The sequence below is a fragment of the Tursiops truncatus genome, chromosome 12 (genome assembly GCF_011762595.2).
Source record: "Tursiops truncatus isolate mTurTru1 chromosome 12, mTurTru1.mat.Y, whole genome shotgun sequence".
Lineage (NCBI taxonomy): Eukaryota > Metazoa > Chordata > Mammalia > Artiodactyla > Delphinidae > Tursiops > Tursiops truncatus.
The window spans coordinates 62,411,934-62,436,264 of NC_047045.1; the positions used below are offsets into that span (position 1 = coordinate 62,411,934).

Genomic DNA, 24,331 nt, shown 5'->3' on the forward strand with positions numbered 1-24,331 from the left:
CGCGTACCGCAAAAAAAAAAAAAAAAAAGTGGGACCCCCCCCCCAGTGGTTTCCCAAGTAAAGGTCAGACGTGACTTTCAAATGTACCCAGGAACCTAGCAGACACATCGTCAAATAGGCCAAGCCTATGTAAGCAACTGAATTTAAATCAACGAATTTTTTTTAAAGAAAAATCTTTTATTGCAATAAATATAGTATATGCTGTTTCATACCAAAGAGGCAAAATAGAGCTATTTATTCGTATTTATATTTAAAGTATATTTTTAAAGAATAGTTCAATTGGCAAATTTTTATTATCCAATCAAATATTAATATTAAAAATGACAGAAAATGTCTTAAGTGTGAAAATCTACGTGGTGCCAATAAGCAAAATATTTTGTAGTGTCCTTTAATCTGTTTTGTGTGTGTGTATGTGTGTGTGTGTGTGTGTGTGTGTGTGTGTGTGAATTTCCATAATACAGAAAAACACTGGCATTCGTTCTTCTCTTTGGTAATGTATGTTCATTTGTGTAAAACTATAAATTTCAACAAACAATATTTGTTGCTCTGTCTCTCACAAAATATCTTTTTATTTACATGTAGAAACGTAAGCAAGTAAGTGTATTTGTACAAGCTGTTTTGCTATGTCACACAGTCAAAAATTTGGAAAACAGAATTTACTAAAAAGAAATTTCCGTTTGACAATTGTTAACTCCTGTAGAATCTTACGAGACCATGGTCTTTCAAGTCAAGGGTCTATATTCCTTTCAGCTTACTGCAACATTGCTTGATTTAAACTTCGTCATGATTGCAATATTGGTCACTGCCATAAAGTAGGAAATTCAAGGGAAAAAAGAATCTATTTATTGTGTAAAAGGTGTTGACCTAGGATTGTAACACACACATGAACTATACAGGGATAAGTAAAAGCAAATGCCATCTGGGCAGTCAGAGTGATTCCATAACTGTGTAGCCTTACCCCAATGAAAACAGGATTGGAAAAATTAGGACTATCACAACCAAAGTCAGTAACCTTGTGAGATCAGCAAGCCACAATTGCCTTTTCCGCATTGGAAATTGGAATAATGTAAATCAACAAATACTGATTGAGGATCTACTATGTGCCAGAGGTTGGGCTAGATACTTGGGATATAAAAAGACCCAATCCCTCCAGAGCGTTCAGACTTGTGTCAGAGATTGGCACTACCAGTGAACTCTTCTTAGAGATTTCATGAGGACATCTGTGAGGGCTTACCTCCTGGAGAACAATGTAATATAGTGCAGATAAGATGTGGAGACAAAAGTGGTCCCAGTCTTGGTTCTGTCACTAACATATTCTGTGACTTCAGGCAAGTTACTGAACCTCTACAAAATTATTTCTAGACAATAATGGTTTTGTTATGGTTTTGGTGTTGTTTCTGGTTTTGTTACGGCAATTAAAAGAGATTGCATACAAAAAGCACCTAGCACTCTGGTACGTGGTAGGCTTTTCAGAGATGCAAGTTCCCTCCTCTTAAATTATAAGATGCTTTACAAATAGCCATTCACACGTGGTAAGAATGTGGAGAATATATGGAGAATAATGTAGTAAAGAGATGCTAGTGATCTTACACTGGGAAGACAAACTCATTTCTATATATTTTTTTAAAACAGATTGATTAGTTTATGTACTCATTTATTGCAAGATTGGGTAAAAAGATTACTCAATGAAAACTCTTGCCTCAACTACAGCCTACTTTTCTGTTTAGTCCTCTATATTCTAGAGTAGAAGATAGTGTATCTTTTGTTACCAGTTTTGTCAGAAATTTCTGTGAAGGAAACAGCTCCTAAGAACAAAATATGAGGCATTTATCTCCCTTTCATCTATGCCACCAAAGCCCCAAATCCAGCTGGTGATAGCTCTGGTCCTCTGCGTCAGTCCCCAAAAAGTTTGCTGGGCTTTCACAGGCTCTGCAGGAGCAGGCATGGGCTGGTGCTTCCAGGATACACTTGGTTCACTCATTCACACATCTCCAAACGTGTTCTCAGCTAAAGTTTACTGCCTGCCCTAGAGCAGGACGCGGAATGCAGAGGCATTTCCTAACAACGTGTCGGAGGAGGGAGAAGACTCCGTCCTGCCTCCGTGGGAATGTAATAGACAAACATTTGAATAATGACTAAATGAGGAGCTTTTAGCTGTGAAACAGTCCATGATTTTTTTTTAAGTAAACCAGAGAGATTATTAGACAAATTTTAAGTTTTAGCTGATATGGTTTGCAGATGCATGATTGCCTTGCTTAGTTAGTCATCTAAGCAACAGTGTATTTTTGATTCAATTGCCTGAAATACCTTAAATTCTAGTATTGCAAGTGCTGATTTAATCTCCAATAATTTCTTCCTTTTAAGGAAGTGGTACGGTGGAGTTTCAAAAGTGAAGGCTTTGGAGTCAGACAGACCAGAATTCAAATCCCTCATTATCACATGCTGTTTAACCCCAGGCAGTCAGTTTAACTTCTCTGTGCCTCCATTTCCAAATGTATAAATCGAGAGGAACACCTACCTCCCAGGGCAGTGTGAGGTCAAAATTAGAGGACATAGATAAACATATAGCATGGTTTCTAGCAGAAAGAGGGTACTCAGCAAATATAAATTCTTACATCATTTAAAGAACAAAAATCTACAAAGTGGGAGTTGGGATATGACTTTTGCTCTCTCTAGGTTGTACTTTTTTGTGCAAAAGAAAACACAAGACCCATTACTAGACATTGAGCATGATTATGTATACAGGTGACCAGTTTGACTATAAAACAATCCTTATAATATGGACAAAATATTGTAAAAAATGATTATAGAGGAAGACAGTGTCCCTAGGGTACTAAGGATACACTAATAAGACCAGGGACAAACAAGGAACTGTCTTTTCTGACTGTAAAGTAAGTACTCCTCAGTCCAACCAGAGAGAACCAGTCTGTCAAGGCTTTCCTAGAGGTAATGATAATACAACCCGGTTATTTAGTTAACAAACAAAACTTGATACACTGTCAAGTTTTTCATGAATTCCATTTATATCCTATAAATTCTATCCATAGAAATTTCCAGTGGCCCTTCCTCTTGTAATATTAGATTCTGGCCACTGACAGCAGAGGTGGAGAATCCAGGGGAGTCTCTGTAAATAGATGATCCTAAAAGAGATTCTCTTCTCCCAAACTATGCTTGATAATGCATATGCTAAAAGATGCTAAGTATTCCTTGAAAAAAAATGGCTTCATAGCCAAAGATATTTGAGAAACAATGGATTAAACACCCAGGCTCCTCTCCTGCATGCTTCTGTGAACCTCCCATATGCTAATGCACAGTTCCAAGAAGACAATATAAATGATATTGTTTGGATCTAATTTCGGTTTCATATCATGAAGGATTCCTTGACCACAACCCATAATGATCTCCCTGTTTATCATTTGCTTTAGTTTTGTCAGTGATTATTAATTATTTATTACTGATATGTGTGTGTATATTCTGCCCAACTTGAGATTTAATATAACATTGTGGTTAACTTGCTTGAGTTTGTGGCTTGAATTTACCACTTACTAGGTGTCTGACCTTGGGCAAGCTTCCAAACTTTTTGTGCCTCAGTTTCTTTATCAGTAAAATGATGATAAAAAATAATACCTATTTCACAGAGTTTCTGAAGATTGAAAGATTTCATGCATATAAAGCACTTGGAACAGTGCCTGGCACACAGAAAGCACTCAATTAAGTATTAGCAAAACCCAACATCTCCCTCGCCCCCTGATCTACAAGTTCCTTGATAACAGGAATAACTATCCTTTTTAATATATTCTCCACAGTGTAGTACAGAAAGTACAAAACAAATGTTTCTTAAATGAAAAAACACATTTTTGACTGATAAATTGAAAATCATATCAGAAAAATATGTTAACATTTAAATCCAAACAAACAAGTTCCTATTGGAACAATAAATGTCCCGATAATTTGAATGCAGATGTTGTTTTTTGATTTTGCTGATTTCTATCCAGTAGACTTGCTTTGTTTCTAGGAACATGATTTAGGCAGACAACAGGTTTTCTCCTCCCAGTTTATGAGCCTACTCTTCTGAGTGGTGAGGGCAAAGATAATTCCCCTGAAAAAACTTGATGCCCAAAGATTTCTAGTTTTTTCCCATCCAAATAGAAAAAAACCTACAGAAGGACCACTAAATTACTTCCTTTGCAGAGCTAATAAGCTTTGCAGAGCTAATAAAAGTAATACACAATCCAAGAAAAGACAGAGATAAATCCCAACCCTCATCTTTACAAAGGAACATGAGAGCAGCAGATGAATCTCCTATTTTATCTTTGTTTCAAGCACTTGCAATCACACATAACTGACTCCTGCTTTTTTTTTTCCCAGGAAGCAACTACATGTGCATTTTTTAAGTTGTCAGCAAAGTATGCCTAAGGGATCAAAATGAAGGGTCAGTTCTTGGGGTTATTTATCCCTTTCCACTTCCCACTGTTACATTTTTGTTTGGACCTTTCTAACCAGAGAGTCAGACTTAACATATCAATGGACTTTCATCCACACTTGAAGAAAAATAACTTATAAATGCAAACAAAATACCAACGGTATCACATACTAGCATAAGTGAGAAATATATTCTAGAATTACAGAGGAATTTTCAAGTGTTAACCTGACTGACTTGGGGAAGAACAAAAAGTTCTGATAGATCTTTCAATTCTCAGGTTATGTAACAAGATGTGAAATAGTTCTTAGATGCTTCTACTGACTTTAGTTACTAAAAATGTATCAATCATCCCACTAAAAGTTTACCAAAAAATAACTTTTTGCAACTGAAGCTTTCTTGATCTTAAACTCTAATGGGAAGGCTGAGATTTTTTTTTCACTCTGATCAACTTTCACTTTAACAGCAGGTTTCCAGTTCTTAGCATGATTGAGGGAACATTTAACTCTACCAACCACCTACATAAGAGCCAGGCAGACAGCCAAAGGCCATTGCCCTGATGGTGATCGCAGTCTCTACACAGTGAATCCCGGAGGCCCCAGTACCAGCCTCTGAGCAAGATGAGATGAGAAGAGCCTCCAATGGGGGAAGCAGCCCACAGAGCAAGGGCTGTGTGCACGCCTCAGTCTGCGGAGAGTTTGGGTCTGTGCGAGTGTCATGGAAAATTGCCTTGGGATTAAGGGGGAAGGGGAGGACACCTGACTTGAATATGTTAATAAAGTTTTATTGGGGCCAGAAAACAAAGCACGGAGCAAGCAATGACTGGACATAGTCCTTGTTTCTTCCTTGTTATATTTAGAGCTGTTTTAGGGACACAAATTTTTTACACATGGTTGGCAAAGGCTCTGACCAGATGGCAAGTATATCATTCAACTTTGTCCATATAAAACAAATCACTTGTAAAAAGTGATCTTTGAGGCTTAATTTTGCTTCAGAAACAATAATAATAGAGCCTATTTTGCAGCTTTGGAGTGAGAATTAGAGCTAATGTACTCGGAGTGCTTTGCACACTATTTTGTATACTATTGCCACTTAGTAGCTTTTATCAACTAAAAACACTGGTGGAGCTATGCTCCGTTTGCTGCAAGAGGTTATTCAATTCTTCTAACTCAAATGAGGCTGTCGATGGAGACAGGAGGCAAGGAGGAGAAATGGCAAGGTGCGTGAGCTTGTATTGATTGTTCTTTAACATGTGAAGGAAAATGAGCATTTAAGGAAGAATAACCAAGCAGAAACAAAATTACTACTCCCCTGCTGTATCAGTGTCCTAGGGCTGCTGTAGCAAATTACCACAAGCCGGGTGGCTTAATACAACAGAAATTTATTCTCTCACAGATCTGGAGGCCGAAGCCTGAAACCAAGGTGTTGTCGGAGCCTGCGTGCTCTAAAGCCTCCAGACAAGAATCCTTTCTTGTCTCTTCTAGCTTCTGGTGGTTTCCAGGTGTTCCTTGGGAAACCAGTCATGGGATCAGGATCCACCCTAATCTAGTCTGACCTCATCTTAACCAATTACATCTACAAGACCTTATTTCCAAGGAAGGTCACATTCTGAGATTCTAGGTGGACATGAATGTTGTGGGGAAGGGGGCTGCTGCTCAGCCTTGACACTCCTCACCCATCCACCCTGTGCTTTACCTCCCATGGCATCGTCCCCAACACACACACACACAGCACCTACACGTCTTCCAGATTTCCCCTGAGTGAGGCTACTGGGACAGATTGCTTCAGGTTTGAGATATGGTTGTTTTTGCATATTTGGGGGGAAAGTCTGGAGAAGTCTTACAGGAAGGAGGATCGAAAGCACATCTTTGTTTCTTTCTCCTATAGTCTTCCCTTACTAATTCAGATCTGTCTTAGAAAAAAAAAAAAGTCTTGAAAATCCCTCTAGCGTCTGCCATCTGGAGATGACAATGTGATTCTTATTCCACATTTCAGCTTCTTCACTCTCATCATCATTAATGTTCCAGATACTCCAGTCTATTTATTCATTTATTCTTTTGGAAGCAAAGCAATTAGATGTAAGGACAGATCCAGGAGCATTGGCCACAGGAGTGGGTAGCTTCAGGACATGGAGGAGAAAGTTAATGTAGATAAGAAGAAAAAGGACCTGGTGGCAGATGAGTTATCGACTTGGTAATAAAATCGTGACACACAGGATGGCAGGACTTGGGGTGAGAAGCCTGGGACCTCTCCAGTAACTGAAATAGAGAATATGGAACATCAGTGATGGCAGAGACAAGGGGGTGGTACTGCTACATGTCAAGAACCCCAGGAGGAAGAGTTTTAGAGTTTTTGATCCCTTAATGAGGGTAGAGAACTAATGGTCGAGAAGTGGCAGTAAGATGTAAGGGGGAACTGATCCTATTTCCCAACACTGACATGAAGGACAGTTGGCAACGAATGGCCTCCATTTGAGAGGCATCTTGAAAGCAGAGTCTTGGGGGTGGGACAGTTTTTCTATTGAAGCATAAAGGATAAAGGAACGTCAGGTGCAGAGATAGAGTGCATAATTGTGTGTTTATCCTATTCTGGGAGCTCCAGAGAACATAATATAAGGGTCAGGAAGGAGGACTCTGGTAAAAGAAGGTTAGATCAGAATAACATGGGGTATGAGGCAATGCAAGAAAATAATGAATGGCGGAAGCATTATTCTTAGGTGGTAAAACAGGTGGGGGAGGGTGGGTTAAGCTGGACATTCAACTGCCCAGAGAACTGGTCCGAACATTCCCTCTGTGGCTGAAAGGAGACCCTCAGGGATTTACAGAGTCCTCCTAGATCCACTTCCAAGCCTTAGGGGAAAGGGGTGCCCGGAGCTCTTGGACGAGGTGACTTATGGTCTGGATTGACTGTGATGGTCCCAGGGAGGTTCTGGGCATCAGCAATTTACATGCAGTTACCCAGAGAGTGGTTAGGGGCTCCAAACCCAGAGAACCTAGGCTAGGAAGGGGTGGTGGGATCAGGCTCTTTAAGAAACAGCAATGACCTGGAGATCTTGGCATACAACCAGCTCTGCTTCTTCTCTGGGGACTCCAAGCCCAGCAATACTACTGTTATAGATTCTGTGTGTAGTCTGGAGGCAGAGATAGGGTCTGTAGCTAACACTTTTTAAGTCTCCTTTGTACTGTGTCTCCAGAGATCAACTGTGAGCCCAGGCAGCTTGCTGTAATAGGAAGGGTCATCAAACCTGCCAGTTTTCTGGATGAAATGGAAAGGTAGAGTAAGTCTGAAAAATTGAAAGAAATTTACCCCTGACCAAGCAAGTGGGCCACTCTTTAATGATGGAGAACATCATGTAGCAGCAAAGACTAAAAGAGGATACTAATAAGTAAATGATTTTTGATAAATACGTACATTGGAAATGCATGTAATCCCTTTGTAAAGTATAAATCAAGCAACATCCATATTTTAATCTAAGTTCACGGTCCTGTGCCCGGCCACATTCAGTTCAGGGAGAAAAAGAGCCCCAGATAATAGCTGGGAAAAAATGGCTCCACTCAAGCCCTCTTACGTTTAATCAGAGTTGGCTCTCAAAAAGCAATGGAGAACATGAAGAGAAAGAGATTGCTTAGACAGCAACCCCGTGTACAGTGATTTCTTATTAACATTTAATTTAAGAAAGAGGCCATTCTTGAAATTTGAGAACTCGCTAGAAAATATCTCTTTTTCCCTGGAAGTGATCTTGCTGCCCAGAAGCCTTCAAGCCTTCCTGGAATTTTTATTTAGAATCCCAGAGAGTTCAGTCAAGATTTTCCAATGCAACCACATCTTCTGCTAACATTATGTGCAGAGGCCCTCTTCCTCCTAGAATCACAGGGTCTATAATCCAATATTCTCTAGAAATGAAAAGGTTATATGGTAATTCTACTACCAACAACAAGCACCAATTTCAACTACAGTGTAATTTCCAAATCAAGACCCAAGTCGGTAATCATTACACTGAAATACAATGTATTGAAGTTATACTAGGACGTTGGATTAGTCCAAAAAAGCGTTGGTAGAAAAATAGAGGATGGCTTTAGATGGCTACTACCGTTTCTCACGCACCCAAAGAATGCAACATTTGAGACGTAACTCTTCCCTTCCCCCATCCCCCCATGATTAATGATTAATGAGCAGTTGTGTACCACTCCAGTGATTTCTAGTGGTGAGCAGTGGAGATGCAGCATAGAGGAGGGGTTACAGGCAGATTGCCTGAACTGGAATTCTGGCTCAGCCACTTACTAGCTGTTTACCCCTTGAAGGGTTTCTTAATCCCTCTGTGTCCCTGTTACATCAATGGGGTAATAACAGTACCACACATGGGTTTGTTACAAGGATCAAGGGAGTGTGGATCACATACCAGCAGCTTAATAAGTTTTTTCGTTGTTAAATGGTCATATGAACAGGAAACATGAAAACATGCTCTCCTGACCTTCTCACCTTGCTCAGAGCTTAAGGAGGGAGGGTTACTGTATGCAGTATTTTCAGTATATATTTCAGTTTTTGCTTCCATGGTAGATGTTGCAAGATTACTGTCTTAACTTTGGGGTCGATGCTTCCAGATACCTGTCTTCCCTGAAACTGTCTGATTCATCTCTTCAAACCCAGAATAGATCAAAATGTCTAGCAGATAATAGGTCCTCCAAGAATGATTGTTCAGCTAAATGGAACCTCAGACAAAACAGTCATAGAAGACTTAAGGTTATCAAAAGGAGAAAGAGTGCAAAAAAAAAAAAAAAAAAAAAAAAAAAGGAAATATCCAGGAGCGGCCAACCAAGGACTGGGCAGAGCAACCTGTAAACCAACACCTGGGAGCAGAATTGTAACTCCAGTTCCTGTTTCAAGTATCTCCTACCCGATCATGTTCCCTTCATCATCGTTTGCCCATGCTGGTAAAGCATAATCACTAAGTTGCTTAGAACAGAGCCATACAACTTACTAGGAATAAATGAGGCAAAATTCCAACGTCTTGGTGAGATGGGAGCAAAAGCACAACATTTGGAAGAGTCCCAAACAAGACACAGACAGCAACTGCCAAGGAGGATGGAGCCCTGTCTGTGCTAATGAGGACTCTCTGCTTCCAGTGGCAGAGGTACTCTTCACAAAGCTCCAAGCAGAATTCCTTCATCTCTTCTCCAGTTCTCACCTCATGCTCTTCTCTGATTTTTCCTCCATTTCCTAAAATTTTTAGTTGTGGTCATATTTCAGATTTTTTTTTAATTGAAGTATAGTCGATTTAAATGTGTTAGTTTCAGGCATATCCTAAGATGTTTAAAGGCCTTTTTTTTTTCATCTTAAGAACTCTAATATCTCAATACTGCAAGTATTCATTTTCCAGTCATGTAGGAAACATGTAAAGGAAAAATAACCATCAGAGGCTTGCACAGTTTATGGAAAGGGGAATGAGAAAGGACAACTTCCTAAACCAGATTCAATGGGATTCAAGGGCCAGGTCGTCCACGGTCTTGGCTCAAATAAAATATGTTCACTTAGGGAATCATAAGAGCTTATCAAAACATAACCAGATATAATTTAGGCATAGAAAAGTAGAAAACTTACCTTTCCCTCACCCAGGAACCTGAGATCATTTTCACTTCTTGTGTACATTCTACAATAGTTGGCACAGAATAACCAAGATTGCAAAAAGACTAGAATCTTGTTATTTAAAAAGCTCTGCAAAAGATCCTATAGCTCTGCCTGCACTTCTCATGAACTCTTATCTTCTATCTTAAAAGTACCCATTTCCAATAAAAATTTAAAAAATAAAATAAAAATACCTACATCTCAACCAAAAGGAAACCAACCTTATTTTTAAGTGGGAAAAGAACTTTAAGAGAACTTTCTCTAAACATGTACAAATGGCAAGCAAGAGCATGAAAAAAGTGATCATCACTCTTCATTACAGAAATGCAAATAAAAACCACAGCAAGATACCACTTGCCAGGCATTCAGATAACTAATATGAAAAAAAAAAAGACAAGTGTTGATGAGGATGTGAAGAAATTGGAATCTGATGCATTGTTGGTGGGAACATAACATGGTGGAGCCACTTTGGAAAATATTGTGGCAGTTCCTCAAGAATTAAATATAGAATTACCATATAATTCAGCAAGTCTACTTCTGAGTGTATATCAAAAGGATTAAAAACAGGGACTTGAAATAATATTTGTAAACCCATGATTGTAGCAGCAATATTCACAATAACCAACAGATCAAAGCAACCCTCGTTTCCATTGGAGGATGAATGGATAAATGAAGTGTCGTACAAACATACAATGGAATATTACTCAGCTCTAAAAATGAAGAAAAATTTTTCCAAGTCCTACTGTATAGCACAGAGAGCTATATTCAATATCCTGTGATAAACCATAATGGAAGAGAATATGAAAAAGAATATATATATCATAACTGAGTCACTTTGCTATACAGCAGAAATTAAACACAACATTGTAAATCAATATACTTCAATAAATTTTTTAAAAAAGAAAAAAGTGCTCCTGAAACGTCTCATCTTTCCAAATTCAGAGGGCGTTTCTATGCTTACCTGACATGCTCCCTGCATTGTCATTTGGGGCCCACTCTTTCTTCCTTTGAACACTCTTGTTCACATCATATTCTCCAGATTGTTCTCCCTACATTTTCTAGCCATTCCTTTCTGGGGCGACCATCCCAGTTCGTCTGAGACCATCCCAGTTTGAGCACTGAAAGTGCCTCATCCCGAAAAACCCCTTACTCCAGAGCAAAGTGGGGCAGTTGGTCACCCTAGTCTTAAGTCTCCTTTGAAGTCTCTGTGTCTTCCACTCACTACTAAAATGTCAGTGTCCCAAGGGTACCATCCTTGGCCCTCTGACCCTTTCACCCTATAAAGTCTCGTTGGTGACCTCATTCAACTCAAGACTTTAAAAACTATTGATATATTTGGATGATGGTTACCAATCTACATCTTCTCCAAACCCAAACTGCCAATATAGCCTAATGTATCAAAACAGAACACATCTTCTCCACAAAAGAAGCTTCTTATTTTCTATCTTGGTGAATGATCAAGGTGTCCATCCACCTAGTCAGCCAAACCAAAACAAATCTGGAAGTCTTTTATAATTCCTCCTTCTCTCTCACCCTATTGATTCTACCTTTTAGATATTCATCCCTCGCCCCTCTCCATTTCACACATACAGCTTTTGTTCAGGCTTCATAATTCCCCATCTGAAATATATCACAGTCATTCTGCCAATCCAGTAGTCTTTCTAGAATGCTAAGCTAATTAACCTTTCTGCAACCATTTAATGGTCCCCCCTGTGGCTTTTCATGGAAAAATTCAACTCTTTGGAACACTAAGGTCCATACTCTGAATGCTTGCCAATCTCTATAGCCTTCTCGCAATCACTATCCCACCCACCCTCCCTCTTGCCTCCCCAGCTCCCCCCAGTCTTGAGTCCAGTCAACGCTTGCTGATTTCTGAAGCTCCCGTGTTATTTCCCATCTATGAGCCCTCCCACCTGCATTTTTCTCCAATGGGAATGCTCATTCTTCAGCTCACCCTTTCTGGACCAATTCAAACAATTCTGTTTGATTTGGCGGCCCTCCATTGGACAGCTATAGCACCCTTTACCATAGCACTTACTATTCAGTATTCTCACCATTGGTTATGTGTATGTCTCACTGACTGGACTTTGAGCAATTTGAGAATATAATCTGTGTACTATTTGCTGTTAGAAACCCAACACCTAAAACAACAGTGCTCAAGAAAAGTTTGTCAAAATGAAAAAATGAATGAATGAGCAAATGATTTAATACCTGGAAACCGGATTGGCTGGCTGTAAGTGGCTTCATGAGCTTTATTCCTTTAATTTGATGCTTCCATATTTTTCCACATTTCAGAAGTCAAAAAAGATTCTGGAGTTGTAAGAATGAAAGCAAGTTTCCCACTGACGAGAAAAGATATGTGCGTGAACTTAGTTAAAAGTATCTATGAATTTATAAATGGGTTGTGAGAAGGACTTTTACAAGAACTTGTTCAGTAAATAGTAAAACAACAAAGCAATCATTGTACAACTGTAGGGCCAGCGAAAAAGCCACAACAGGCCCAGCTTGAAGGTGTAACCATGGTCAAAGGAAAAAGGTCCTGCTGGAGTGCTCAGGACGTGGGGGAAATGGTGTTGACTAAGTGATTAGCCCCCAAGATAAAGCACGAAAGATAAAGCAGAGAGAGAGAAATCAAGATATTTTTGTTTCCTTAGCAACATAAGAACTGACAGGGGGAATTTGGAATGCTTCATCTTCTAGGAGCCCTCATTGGCTGGGAGCTCTCAGAAGTTGGTGGAAGGAAGGTGGCCATGGGATGAGGTATCGCCAAGCTACAAATCTGAGAATTCAAAACAGAGAGCAGCGGGCCAGAGGATGGGACAGCAGAGCAGAGGAAATCTAAATTCTCTGTGAAGGAAATCTGTATTTACGGAACACATTTTGTAAAAGAGATAATGCATTATCATATAATCAAGAAAATTAGGCCCAGTTAGTAATAATAATAAGACTATAGAAACTACAGAAGTTTCCAGGTAGTAGTAAAGGGGGACTTTGATAATCTACCAAGACAAATGTAGAGCTGAGCTTTCCAAATAGAACAAATGACTGCTTCACGGTCACTTCTGGAACTAACAGACAACTAGTCACTGGGGCAAGGGTATCTGGCAAACGGGAAAGGCCTGAAGGTAAAAAGGCAAATCCACAGAGAGAGACGAGACTAGAAAACTTAGTCAGGTGTCCTAAGTTTAATCACACAGAAATTTTATTCCAAAGTGAAAAATGAGCAAGTTTGTATTTCTTCATGTTTGCTTTCACATACATTATTTCAGCAGAATCTCAAAAGGGCCCTGTCATGTAGATAGAGTAGGACTTATGATCCCCATTTTGTAACCAAGTAAACTGGGACTTGACATTAATAAGTTACTTGCCCAAGGTCCCACAGAGAGTAAAATGTGGAGCTGGGACTAGACGTCTGGTTTTGAGTTCAGCCCTCTTTCTCCTATAATGGGGGCCCTCTCTGATTTAAGCCCTGCCCTAGAAAAATAGAAAATAAGAGCTGGTGAGGGGATGGGAGGCAGTCCTGGCAGGGACCCCCATATGAGAAGGTAGGGTCAGTAAGGGGCAGTGTGATGAATGGAGAGCCCTGAAAGAAGAGCAGCAACCTCGTTCACAGGTGTCTGTTGGGGTGACAGAGAGTGGCAGGGTGACCAATACTCTGCTTTGTCCAGGTCTGTCTCCATTTTAAAATGGAAAGGCCCACATCCTGGGAACTCCCTAAGTCTCAGGCAAACCCAGTGATTAGTAGCCCTCAATAGAGCAGAAGCTCTGGCATCAGAAACAAGGCCTGGGTTTCGGACTAGGTTCTGTCACTTAGCTTGCATGGCCACCTTTTCTGTTTAGTAGAGTCTTTTAAAATTGCCTTTTTTTTGGAGGGGGTCAAAAAGGGTCACAGATAATTATTATGCTTCTACCTCATACTTCATAGCACAGTTTGGAGGACAAATAAGATTGCGTCCATGAGAGTACTCAGTAGACAGTAGAGAGTTTACAAATAGAATCATCATCATTATTATAAATGACCCTTTATTGTCAATAGCAAAGTGGACACAGGGCTGGAGTGAACAAAGGCCTCGCTCAATGTGGAACCCTGATTTTGTAATATTTTGACAACTTCCAAGAAAATGACGACTCCTTTCAATTTTCTCATGTAAAATCCTGCCCAGGATTAACAGTCATTGTGACATCTACCAGAGAATCGAACAGCAAACCAACAAAACCAAAGGGCTTTGACATCTGGTTTGCTCTTTAAAACAAGAACATGTTTCTAAAATTGCGTTTTACGTATGATCACAATGAAAATAAATAAACACATTCACAAAAAGACTAGTGAAACCAGAAGCAAGCCACAGAAATGACCCTGCTGAGATCACTGGGAAATATTTGGGGAACATAGAAAGAAATGAGACCATATTAACTTTGCGCCCACCCAGAAATACTTGTGTAATTAATTGGGTGGGAAATGTAATGACACAGCTTCAGTCCCATACACATCTCATAGACAGGCAGAAACAAAGGAGACAGAGCCCCATTCCTTAAAAGAAGAAGAAAAAAGGAAGGAGTAAAAAATGCAGGCTCTACAGAAAGGGCACAATCTGTCTTCAGCGCCAGACATGAATGAGCTCAGATGGCGAGAGCGATTTAGAGCTATTGAAACAGGCCCCTTTGGCCAAAGGCAGCTCTGTGAACCTTCGTGGAATGCTCACAGGCAATCTGTAACAAGTACATAGCCTCTAGGAAACCTGAGTGCTTCAAACACCCGCATTGATTTTGCAAAAATGACATAAACAAAAACTACCAACAGAAGCCCCAGGCCCCGAGTGGGTACTGCCAGCCACACCATAATGAAAAGGCAACTCACACACCCACCATCTCCATGTGGAGAAAAGGACTGACCATACTCCCATGCCTTGTTTCTGCTATTTGAATTATATCTACATGTACTGATGTACGTGTAAATATAATTTGCAAATATTGCCTTTGTTCCCTTTGCAACACTGAAAATTGTCATCACCTTTAGGAAAAGCAATTTTTCAACCTCTGATGGAGCACAAGCTGTTTTATACACATGCAGCATTCAGCTAACTTTGGCAGTTGGTACTACTGCCGAAACCCTTTCGGAACATGGAAAAATGAGGTCAAGAGCCAGGCCAATTAGTCAGTTAGTGGGGACACCTGCTCCTCCTTGCCCACCGCTTGTTTGCCTGTGGCAGTACACTGGCAAGGTCCCTGCAACTGGATCTTGGCTAGGGACAGTCCAGAGAACGAGGCCGACAACTGCAATCACCCCATGCCCCAACCTCACGTGTGCACTCACGCACGCACACACTCACACACACTGCTGGAACTATGCACAGTGCTGCGGTCTTACTAAGAGGCAGAGAAGAACTCCACACTGGAGAGAGGACACAGCATAAGCCCAAGAGAGTCTCAAATTTTGACAGCTAACCCAGTGGCAAGTTATACAGGGAATCAGAGGGAGAACTCGTCACAAATGTCGACCCTAACTGAAATCCAGTGACCTGAGATGCTACTCAAATCAAAAGGACCTAAACTGTGAAAGCGTCGCAAGCCTCACTGAGGTTCTCAGAGAGCCTGCCCAGAATTCCAGGAACAGGCCGACGACCACGATAATGATAACGGTTAACATTTATTAAGCACTTTTCAACGTATTGTTTTAAGAGCTTTGAATGAATTAACTCACAACAGCCCTGTGAAGTTGGTCCTCTGGTTTCTTCTAGTGTGAGAAAACTGAGGACCAAAGGGTTAAATCACTGTCTGCGGCACTGAGACCAGGCCACCTGGCTCCAGAGCCTGACAGGGTTGGACGGCCCTTCGGACTCTCCCTGAAGAGTGCCCTTGCTTGAAGTCTCCGAAGCAGGCAAGTCTTTACATCACCAGCCAGCGCTGGTCATGAACTTCCTCAGTGTGAACTGGGGTACCGTTACATATGCCTTTTTTGTCAGCAACTGCACTTCCAAGAATTTAATCCACAAATATGCATGTAGACATTTTTTGGTACAAGGTTGTAGTTTGTACAGGAAATAACCCAAATTTCCATCAGGAGCTAACTAGTTAAATACAGGATTAGCCACCCAGGGCTCTAGTCTCTAAAGCTGACTCCTCTGCTCTGCCCCTTTGCCCCCTGCAGACGCGCGGCTCAGAGAATGGATAGCGTCTGGTGGAAGTAAACCATGCCCTATTTTCTAAGTGGAAGCAGCCTCAGGGCAGGGTCCTTGCACAAACCACACATTGCACGCAGCAGCCCTATAGCCTCATAGCAGTAAAACAGAAAGAGGCGCACATACGTCCACGAATAGAGTGTGCCTAGACTGCTTCTGGAAGGACCTGATGACCACAGTTGCCTCTGAAGAGGGGACCTGGAGAGCTGGGGGCTGGGGAATGTGGTTTGATTTGTAAATCTTTAGGTCATGTTTACATTTTTACATATATGTGTGAACCAAGCATACCTTAAAAAAACTAAAATTTAAAATGTTTAAAAAAGTAACCCAATGAAAATAAAATATTCATTATTGATCAATCGGAAACAAAAGAAAAGAAAAAGCAATCTAAGTGTCTAACAATTGGGGGAATGGATAAGTACATAAGAGGATACGTCTTCAGTGGAATACTGTACAATCACTAAAAGTTGGAAAATGTTTAGATGATAATGTTAATGAAAGAGCAAAATACTGTATGTGCAGTGTGATTGCAATCGCAGTAACATAAACAAAAATTGTCTTCTCAGCAGCTGGCATGAGCATTTCTTCTGAAGGTGGGATTGGGGACCTACCTTGGCTGGGAAGTGGTTCAATAAGCCCTTTGGGGCAGAAGCTGAACCTATAGGGCTTCTCCTCCAAATTCTCAGGGAAAATGTCAGTAATTTCTACTTTACTCCCAATGACTAAATTGAATGGATTCTTTTCACAAAGACGGCATAGAAAGACAAGAAGCAACCAAGCCTAGGTTTTCCCACAATGTACAAAAAAAGGAAAGGGGGCCGAAATAAATTACGGTAAATTGTTAAGTAGTCATATTAGCAAGGGATTCCTCAAATTTGCTTTATTTCCTGATTTGGGATAATATGATTTTATTACCTCTATACTTCTAAAAAAAAATCAGTGTTTAGCTGTATAAAGAAGCAACTCTGTTCCAGCTGCAGAAGGCAGTGGGAGGTACCGCAGAAGAGATTCATAGGAAGGCTTAGTAATGAACCCTTCATCTTTCTCAGATCCTCAGGGGTTTTGGTTCTTTCTGCCCTCGTGTTTGGAAGAAAGTCTGAGCTGCGGGAGTAGAAGGAAAGGTTGGGGAGCAGGAGAGGGAAAGAGCACCTCAGACGCAGAAACAACTGATATTTTTCCCTACGTTTTTGAAAACATCTAACCCCAGGAAGGCATCTCAGATGGATAACCAACACTCATAGAGAAAATAAGGTTCAGTCCAGGGGAAACGAGGATTTCCCGGTTATATCTGTTCAATAGCACATACAACTACATAGTCTTGAGGCTGATGTCCCTAACAAGCTCCGCCTTGGCAACCACAAGTCTGTTCTCTATATCTGTGAGTCTGTTTCTGTTTCGTAGATAAGTTCGTGTCATATTTTAGATTCCACATATAAATGATATCATATAGTATTTAAGACTTAGCTAATATTATTTGATACATCTGAGTCACTGCAATGACTAGTTCCCCAGTCTCCCAATGTCCAGTCTGTGGTCTTTCAATTCATCACAACTGCCCCCGTCACATCAGGACAGAGGAAAAGGAAACGAACCACTGTAACAGAATGCACAGGAGCCCATTTTAATATGCTTTCCTAAAACTCTAGTTCTGAAATTATGTGGAAAAAGACTAAAGCTGGAATTCTTACAAAATAAAGTTTGCACTAAAAACTATGAACCTGGGAATTCCCTGGTGGTCCAGTGATTAGGACTCCACGCTTCCACTGCAGGGGGCCCGGGTTCAATCCCTGGTCGGGGAATGAAAATCCCACAAGCTGCGAGCCAAAACAAATTCAAAAATAAAAACTATGAAACTAATACTTAACACAGCACGTAGTAGGTGAAATGTACAAAGACTGGTAGAATTCAAGAAAATAGTTTTTTTCACGTTCAATTGATTATCACCAGTGTCAACAATTTATGAGTTTAGGGATTCCTGACCACAGGCAGATTTCATTAAAGGAAAAGAAATCAACATCTGTGATGTTTTACCTTCCATCTACTTTCTTAATGACTGAATTTGGTCAGAATATTCAGTTCGAGTAGAAAATAACAGATAGGTATGAAAGTCCCACATATATCTTTAAAAATATAGGAAAACAGATGTATTTATGACGTAATACTTCGGTAGCTTTTATCAAAACTAACCTGCTTTGGACCCAAGTAGACAAGAATATTTTATCTTCATCCAAAATTTTACTCTATCATCTGTTAAAACTAACATTTTAAATCTTGGACCAAACACCTATCCAAGCAATACCAATCACAGAACATGGATGATTTTAAAGTCCTATGACTGATGCACTGACACTTCTATCAGAAATTCTATATTTAAAATATTTTAAATGAGTATTTTGCTTCCAAAAGTCATCCCGGATAATGTACCCAATGTAGCCATTGCTCAAAAATATTTTTGGAACCAGCCTTCAGGAAATGCCTTCAGGGCCAGATTACAACAGTCCTTGCAAGAAAAATCACTTGAATTACTTGCAAGTCGTAGGTCACTCGTGACCAGTCATGACATCATCCAGCTTGATCATCCACTCATTCATCAGATTTGGCACTTGTCTATTTCCAGAAATCAAATTCATCCTCAGAGGAGAAAAAGATACTCTTGCTGAAGTAGTTTTCCAAAGACTCTGAGGCAATTCTTGAGCAGGCTCTCCTGTTATACATCCTGGGACACAGACCTAGCAGAAAGTGGGAGGGAATCTAGGCGGGGCAGACCTGCTCACCAGGGTCTACGCATGGTCAGGGGTGTTAACCAGGGGCCCAAGGCTGGTGGTCCTGTGAGGGCCGAAGGCCTCACCATCCCGTGGGTGGTTCAGGCAGTCAGTGGTTCCAGCCTGACCTACCGGCCAAGAAAGCCTGGCCTGAGCAAGCTCTTTCCCTCCAAACACGTGCCACAAAGACTGAGGGCAACAGCCCTGGCCTCAGCAGCCCTGGTTTAAACCCCAGCTCTGAAATCTTCTGGCTTCCTGAATTTCAGCAATTAACTTGCATTATTTTTTATACTTTTGGATAAAGTCTGTTACTAAATAACAGATGCAGTTTTAACTAAATACATTTAGGTCAAGTCATTTTCTATCACATTTGTCAACAAAAGACGCAGAGTCCAATAGTTACATGCACAGGCTCTGAGGTCAGACAAACCTGGGTTCAAGCCCAGCTCTTCCAGTTGGTAGCAATTCTCTGAGCTCCATTCTTGTCTGTAAAATGATAAAAATATCTCTCTTGAAGAGTTGTGATTAAATGAGATAACTTATATCCTAAGCATTGTTCTTAACACATCGAAGTGCTCACTAATTGCTGCTATGATTGCACTTGGATGTAGAAGGAAATGAGATGAGTAAGACCCAGTTTCTACCTTCAAGTTGTTCAGAAGCACCCAGTGGAGTTGGGACAAGCCAGCCCCAGAAGCAATTAGAGAGAAGAGCCTGGTTGATGGTAAGTGGTAACATCTGCTGGAGGGTTTAGAGGAAAGGGAGAGTCAGAAAAGGCTTCCAAGAGGACTTCCCTGGTGGTCCCGTGGTTGACTCCGTACTTCCACTGCAGGGGCATGGATTCGATCCCTGGTCAGGGAACTAAGATCCCACATGCATGGCCAAAAAAAAAAAAAAAAAGGCTTCTGAGAAAAGTGCTGTCTAAACTGGGTTTTAAATGAGTAGGAATCCTCATACTGCAAAAACAGCAAATGCCATAGCAGAGTTAGGCTAGCATGGCGCTTTGGGGACCAATATTACTTGTTGCCTTTGGAGGTTAGATGAGGAAGTGGTTGGTATCTGCTGAAAGGGGCTGGTTTATCATGCAAGAACTCAGAGTTTGAACCCTAGCTTAGCGGCTTACTAGTAAAGTGAATGTGGGTAAAGTACTTAACCTCTTTGCTCTTCAGTTTCCTCATCTGTAAAAAAGGGAATATGACTTACCAAGTTAATACTTGTAAAGTGTCTAGTGCAGAGACCAGCACAAATTACATGTTCAATGAATTTAGCTACCATGACTGATTATCATCACCACTGACCATAGGCAGCAGAACCATGGAGGGCAGAAGACTTGCTCTGGTTTCCACAGAAGAAGGGCTGGCTAGAGCAGACACAATACAGGCTCCCTGGCTACCAGCTGTTTAGGGCAAGGCTGACAACCTGACCGTGAGGGGGGAACTCAAGTGTCCTTAGTTGGGGGAACTAGGCAGAGACCTAGTCAAAGCCTGAAACCACATGGGACAGAGTGCCATCCCACTCAGGGGACCCTCCAGTACCACACCATTCTTCCATGCCCCAGCAGGTGGATCTGAAATCACTGATACCCCTCTCCGGATTAGCTTTTGACAAGGCTTATCTCAACTGCAGGAAGATGCCGGGCTAACACAAAAGTGGGGGAGGAATGGAGGGAGGGTGATCTTCTAAACAATTATAATGTCTTTGCAACACATATTTGCAAGTGTAAGTTATGGTATACCTAATAAAAATTCCACCACTTTAAGGTACTAATTATTACTGGAATAAAAGCAAAAACTATAATCCTATTATTCATAATAAGCCTTGTGCTTTTCTCTAGTAGTGAAATAATAGCTGTACTCTTACTGAAGAACTTAGGAGAATCTCACTGCAATCTTTAAGTTTAGCAATTAAGTAATGCTATCTCTTGCTTTTATCTTTGAATTATAGAATATTTATTTTTAGTTGGGAAAAGAGCTGAATTACAAAAACATACATGCACCTCAATGTTCATCTCAGCACTATTTACAACAGCCAAGATGTGGAAGTAACCTAAATGTCCATCAACAGATGAATGGATAAAGAAGATGTGGTAAATATATACACTGGAATATTACTCAGCCATAAAAAAAGATTGAAATAATGCCATTTGCAGCAACATGGATGGACCTAGAGATTATCATTCTAAGTGAAGTAAGTCAAAGACATATGTGATATCACTTATATATGGAATCTTTAAAACATGATAAAAATGAACTTATTTACAAAACAGAAATAGAAAATAAACTTGTGGTTACCAAAGGAGAAAGGAGAGGGGGAAGGGATAAATTGGGTATTTGGGATTAACAGATACACACTACTGCATATAAACAATATGAACCTGCTGTATAACACAGAGAACTAAGTTCAATATCTCATAATGACATACAATGGAAAAGAATCTGAAAAAGAATCTGATTCTGTTATGTACAACTGAATCACCTTGCTGCACACCTGAAATTTTTTAGATGAACTATACTTCGATTTTTTTAAAAAGTTGAATTAGCTTGATAACATATGTAATCTCAGATTGATAAAGGCCATGGTCATTTGTAATTCATTATTATGCTTTAAAATAAGATGCTTTTGCACGTTATACTAAATCCAACCCCATTTTTTCTATAACTTCTAAAAATTTGACATTCAAATGTTATAACTAGTTAGTAGCTTTAACATCAGCCTAGGTGCTCTCTAATGCTATACTTCCCTCTTGTGGCAAATACAGAAAACTGCAGTATATAGGTTTTTTCCCTCTCAGTTTATTTTGCCAGGTTTTATCCTGCCTTAAATACTTTCAAGAAAAAGGCAAACTCTAAACACCCAAGTAAACAAATTTACAAGATGGGCAGTGTTTCCCAGGGGTTAAATATATGTGTTTGAAAATATATGCGTGTGTGTGTGTGTGTGCGTGTGTGTGTGCTTGAAAACCCATCTGCCTGTGTTCAAATCCCACCTCGGCCACGTACCAGCTGTGGAAATCTGGGGGAGTTCCTCCGGTTCCCCACTTCTAAATCCTCATCGTGAAATGAGAATAGCAATAGTACCTTGTCTTGTTATGAGGATTAAATGAGTCAATATATGTTAAGCACTAAGAGAACAGGAGCTGACACATCAGTGCCATTCAAAATGACAGCTATTTGCTATCACCTGAAACGTAAATTACAGCCCACTCCCAAGTAACAGAAGTTTTCAGGGACGCACAGACAATTTCCCCGCAGTGTCCACCCCAAGACCACATCTCCTTGGTAAGAATATTTGGCACAGAGTACAGAAACTGAAATGGCAACCATTTCTTTTTCTTTAAAATATCTTTATTGGAGTATAATTGCTCTACAATGTTGTGTTAGTTTCTGCTGTATAACAAAGTGAATCAGGTATATGTATACATATATCGCCATATCCCCTCCCTCTTGTGTCTCCCTCCCACCCTCCCTGTCCCACCCCTCTAGGTGGTCACAAAGCACTAAGCTCATCTCCCTGTGCTATGCAGGTGCTTCTCACTAGCTATTTTATCTACATTGGGTAGCGTATATATGTCTATGCCACTCTCTCACTTCGTCCCAGCTTACCCTCCCCCTGCCCCGTGTCCTCAAGTCCATTCTCTACGCCTGCATCTTTATTCCTGTCCTGCCCTTTTTTTTTTAGATTCCACATATATGTGTCAGCATACGGTATTTGTTTATCTTTTTCTGACTTACTTCACTCTGTATGACAGACTCTAGGTCCATCCACCTCACTACAAATCACTCAATTTCGTTTCTTTTTGTGGTTGAGTAATATTCCATTGTATATATGTGCCACATCTTCTTTATCCATTCATCTGTCGATGGACACCTCGGTTGCTTCCATCTCCTGGCTATTGTAAACAGAGCTGCAGTGAACATTGTGGTACATGACTCTTTTTGAATTATGGTTTTCTCAGGGTATGTGCCCAGTAGTGGGATTGCTGGGTCGTATGGTAGTTCTATTTTTAGTTCTTTAAGGAAGCTCCATACTGTTCTCCATAGTGGCTGTATCAATTTACATTCCCACCAACAGTGCAGGAGGGTTCCCTTTTCTCCACACCCTCTCCAGCATTTATTGTCTCTAGATTTTTTGATGATGGCCACTCTGACTGGTGTGAGGTGATACCTCACTATAGTTTTGATTTGCATTTCTCTAATGATTAGTGATGTTGAGCATTCTTTCATGTGTTTGTTGGCAATCTGTATATTTTCTTTGGAGAAATATCTATTTAGGTCTTCTGCCCATTTTTGGATTGGGTTGTTTGTTTTTTTGATATTGAGCTGCATGAGCTGCTTGTATATTTTGGAGATTAATCCTTTGTCAGTTGCTTCATTTGCAACTATTTTCTCCCATTCTGAGGGTTGTCTTTTCATCTTGTTTATGGTTTTCTTTGCTGTGCAAAAGCTTTTAAGTTTCATTAGGTCCCATTTGTTTCTTTTTGTTTTTATTTCCATTTCTCTAGGAGGTGGGTCAGAAAGATCTTGCTGTGATTTATGTCATAGAGTGTTCTGCCTATGTTTTCCTCTAAGAGTTTTATAGTGTCTGGCCTTCCATTTAGGTCTTTAATCCATTTTGAGTTTATTTTTGTGTATGGTGTTAGGGAGTGTTCTAATTTCATTCTTTTATATGTAGCTGTCCAGTTTTCCCAGCACCACTTATTGAAGAGGCTGTCTTTTCTCCATTGTATATTCTTGCCTCCTTTATCAAAAATAAGGTGACCATATGTGTGTGGGTTTATCTCTGGGCTTTCTATCCTGTTCCATTGATCTATATTTCTGTTTTTGTGCCAGTACCATACTGTCTTGATTACTGTAGCTTTGTAGTATAGTCTGAAGTCCGAGAGCCTGATTCCTCCAGCTCCATTTTTCTTCCTCAAGATTGCTTTGGCAATCCAGGGTCTTTTGTGTTTCCATACAAATTGTGAAACTTTTTGTTCTAGTTCTGTGAAAACTGCCATTGGTAGTTTGATAGGGATTGCATTGAATCTGTAGATTGCTTTGGGTAGTAGAGTCATTTTTCACAATGTTGATTCTTCCAATCCAAGAACATGGTATATCTTTCCATCTGTTTGCATCATCTTTAATTTCTTTCATCAGTGTCTTATAGTTTTCTGCATACAGGTATTTTGTCTCCTTAGGTAGGTTTATTCCTAGGTATTTTATTCTTTTTGTTGCAATGGTAAATGGGAGTGTTTCCTTAATTTGTCTTTCAGATTTCTCATCATTAGTGTATAGGAATGCAAGAGATTTCTGTGCATTAATTTTGTATCCTGCTACTTTACCAAATTCGTTGATTAGCTCTAGTAGTTT

At 40.2% G+C, this 24,331-nt stretch overlaps 1 protein-coding gene across 13 annotated transcripts in view; it reads right to left on the bottom strand.

Moving 5' to 3' along the window:
- MTFR2 (mitochondrial fission regulator 2) overlaps nucleotides 1-24,331 on the bottom strand; it is a 233,444-nt gene that overhangs the window by 184,448 nt on the left and 24,665 nt on the right. Inside the window, exon 8 of one of the 13 annotated variants that reach the window (XM_033867769.2) lies at nucleotides 12,251-12,384. The exons of 11 other annotated variants lie outside the window; for them this stretch is intronic. In XM_033867769.2, the coding sequence (XP_033723660.1) occupies nucleotides 12,334-12,384 (51 nt within the window). In that variant the 3' untranslated portion in view covers nucleotides 12,251-12,333. Of the gene's footprint in view, nucleotides 1-12,250; nucleotides 12,385-19,388; nucleotides 19,470-24,331 lie in introns of those variants that run through there. One more of the 13 variants, XM_033867768.2, reaches the window with a different exon arrangement.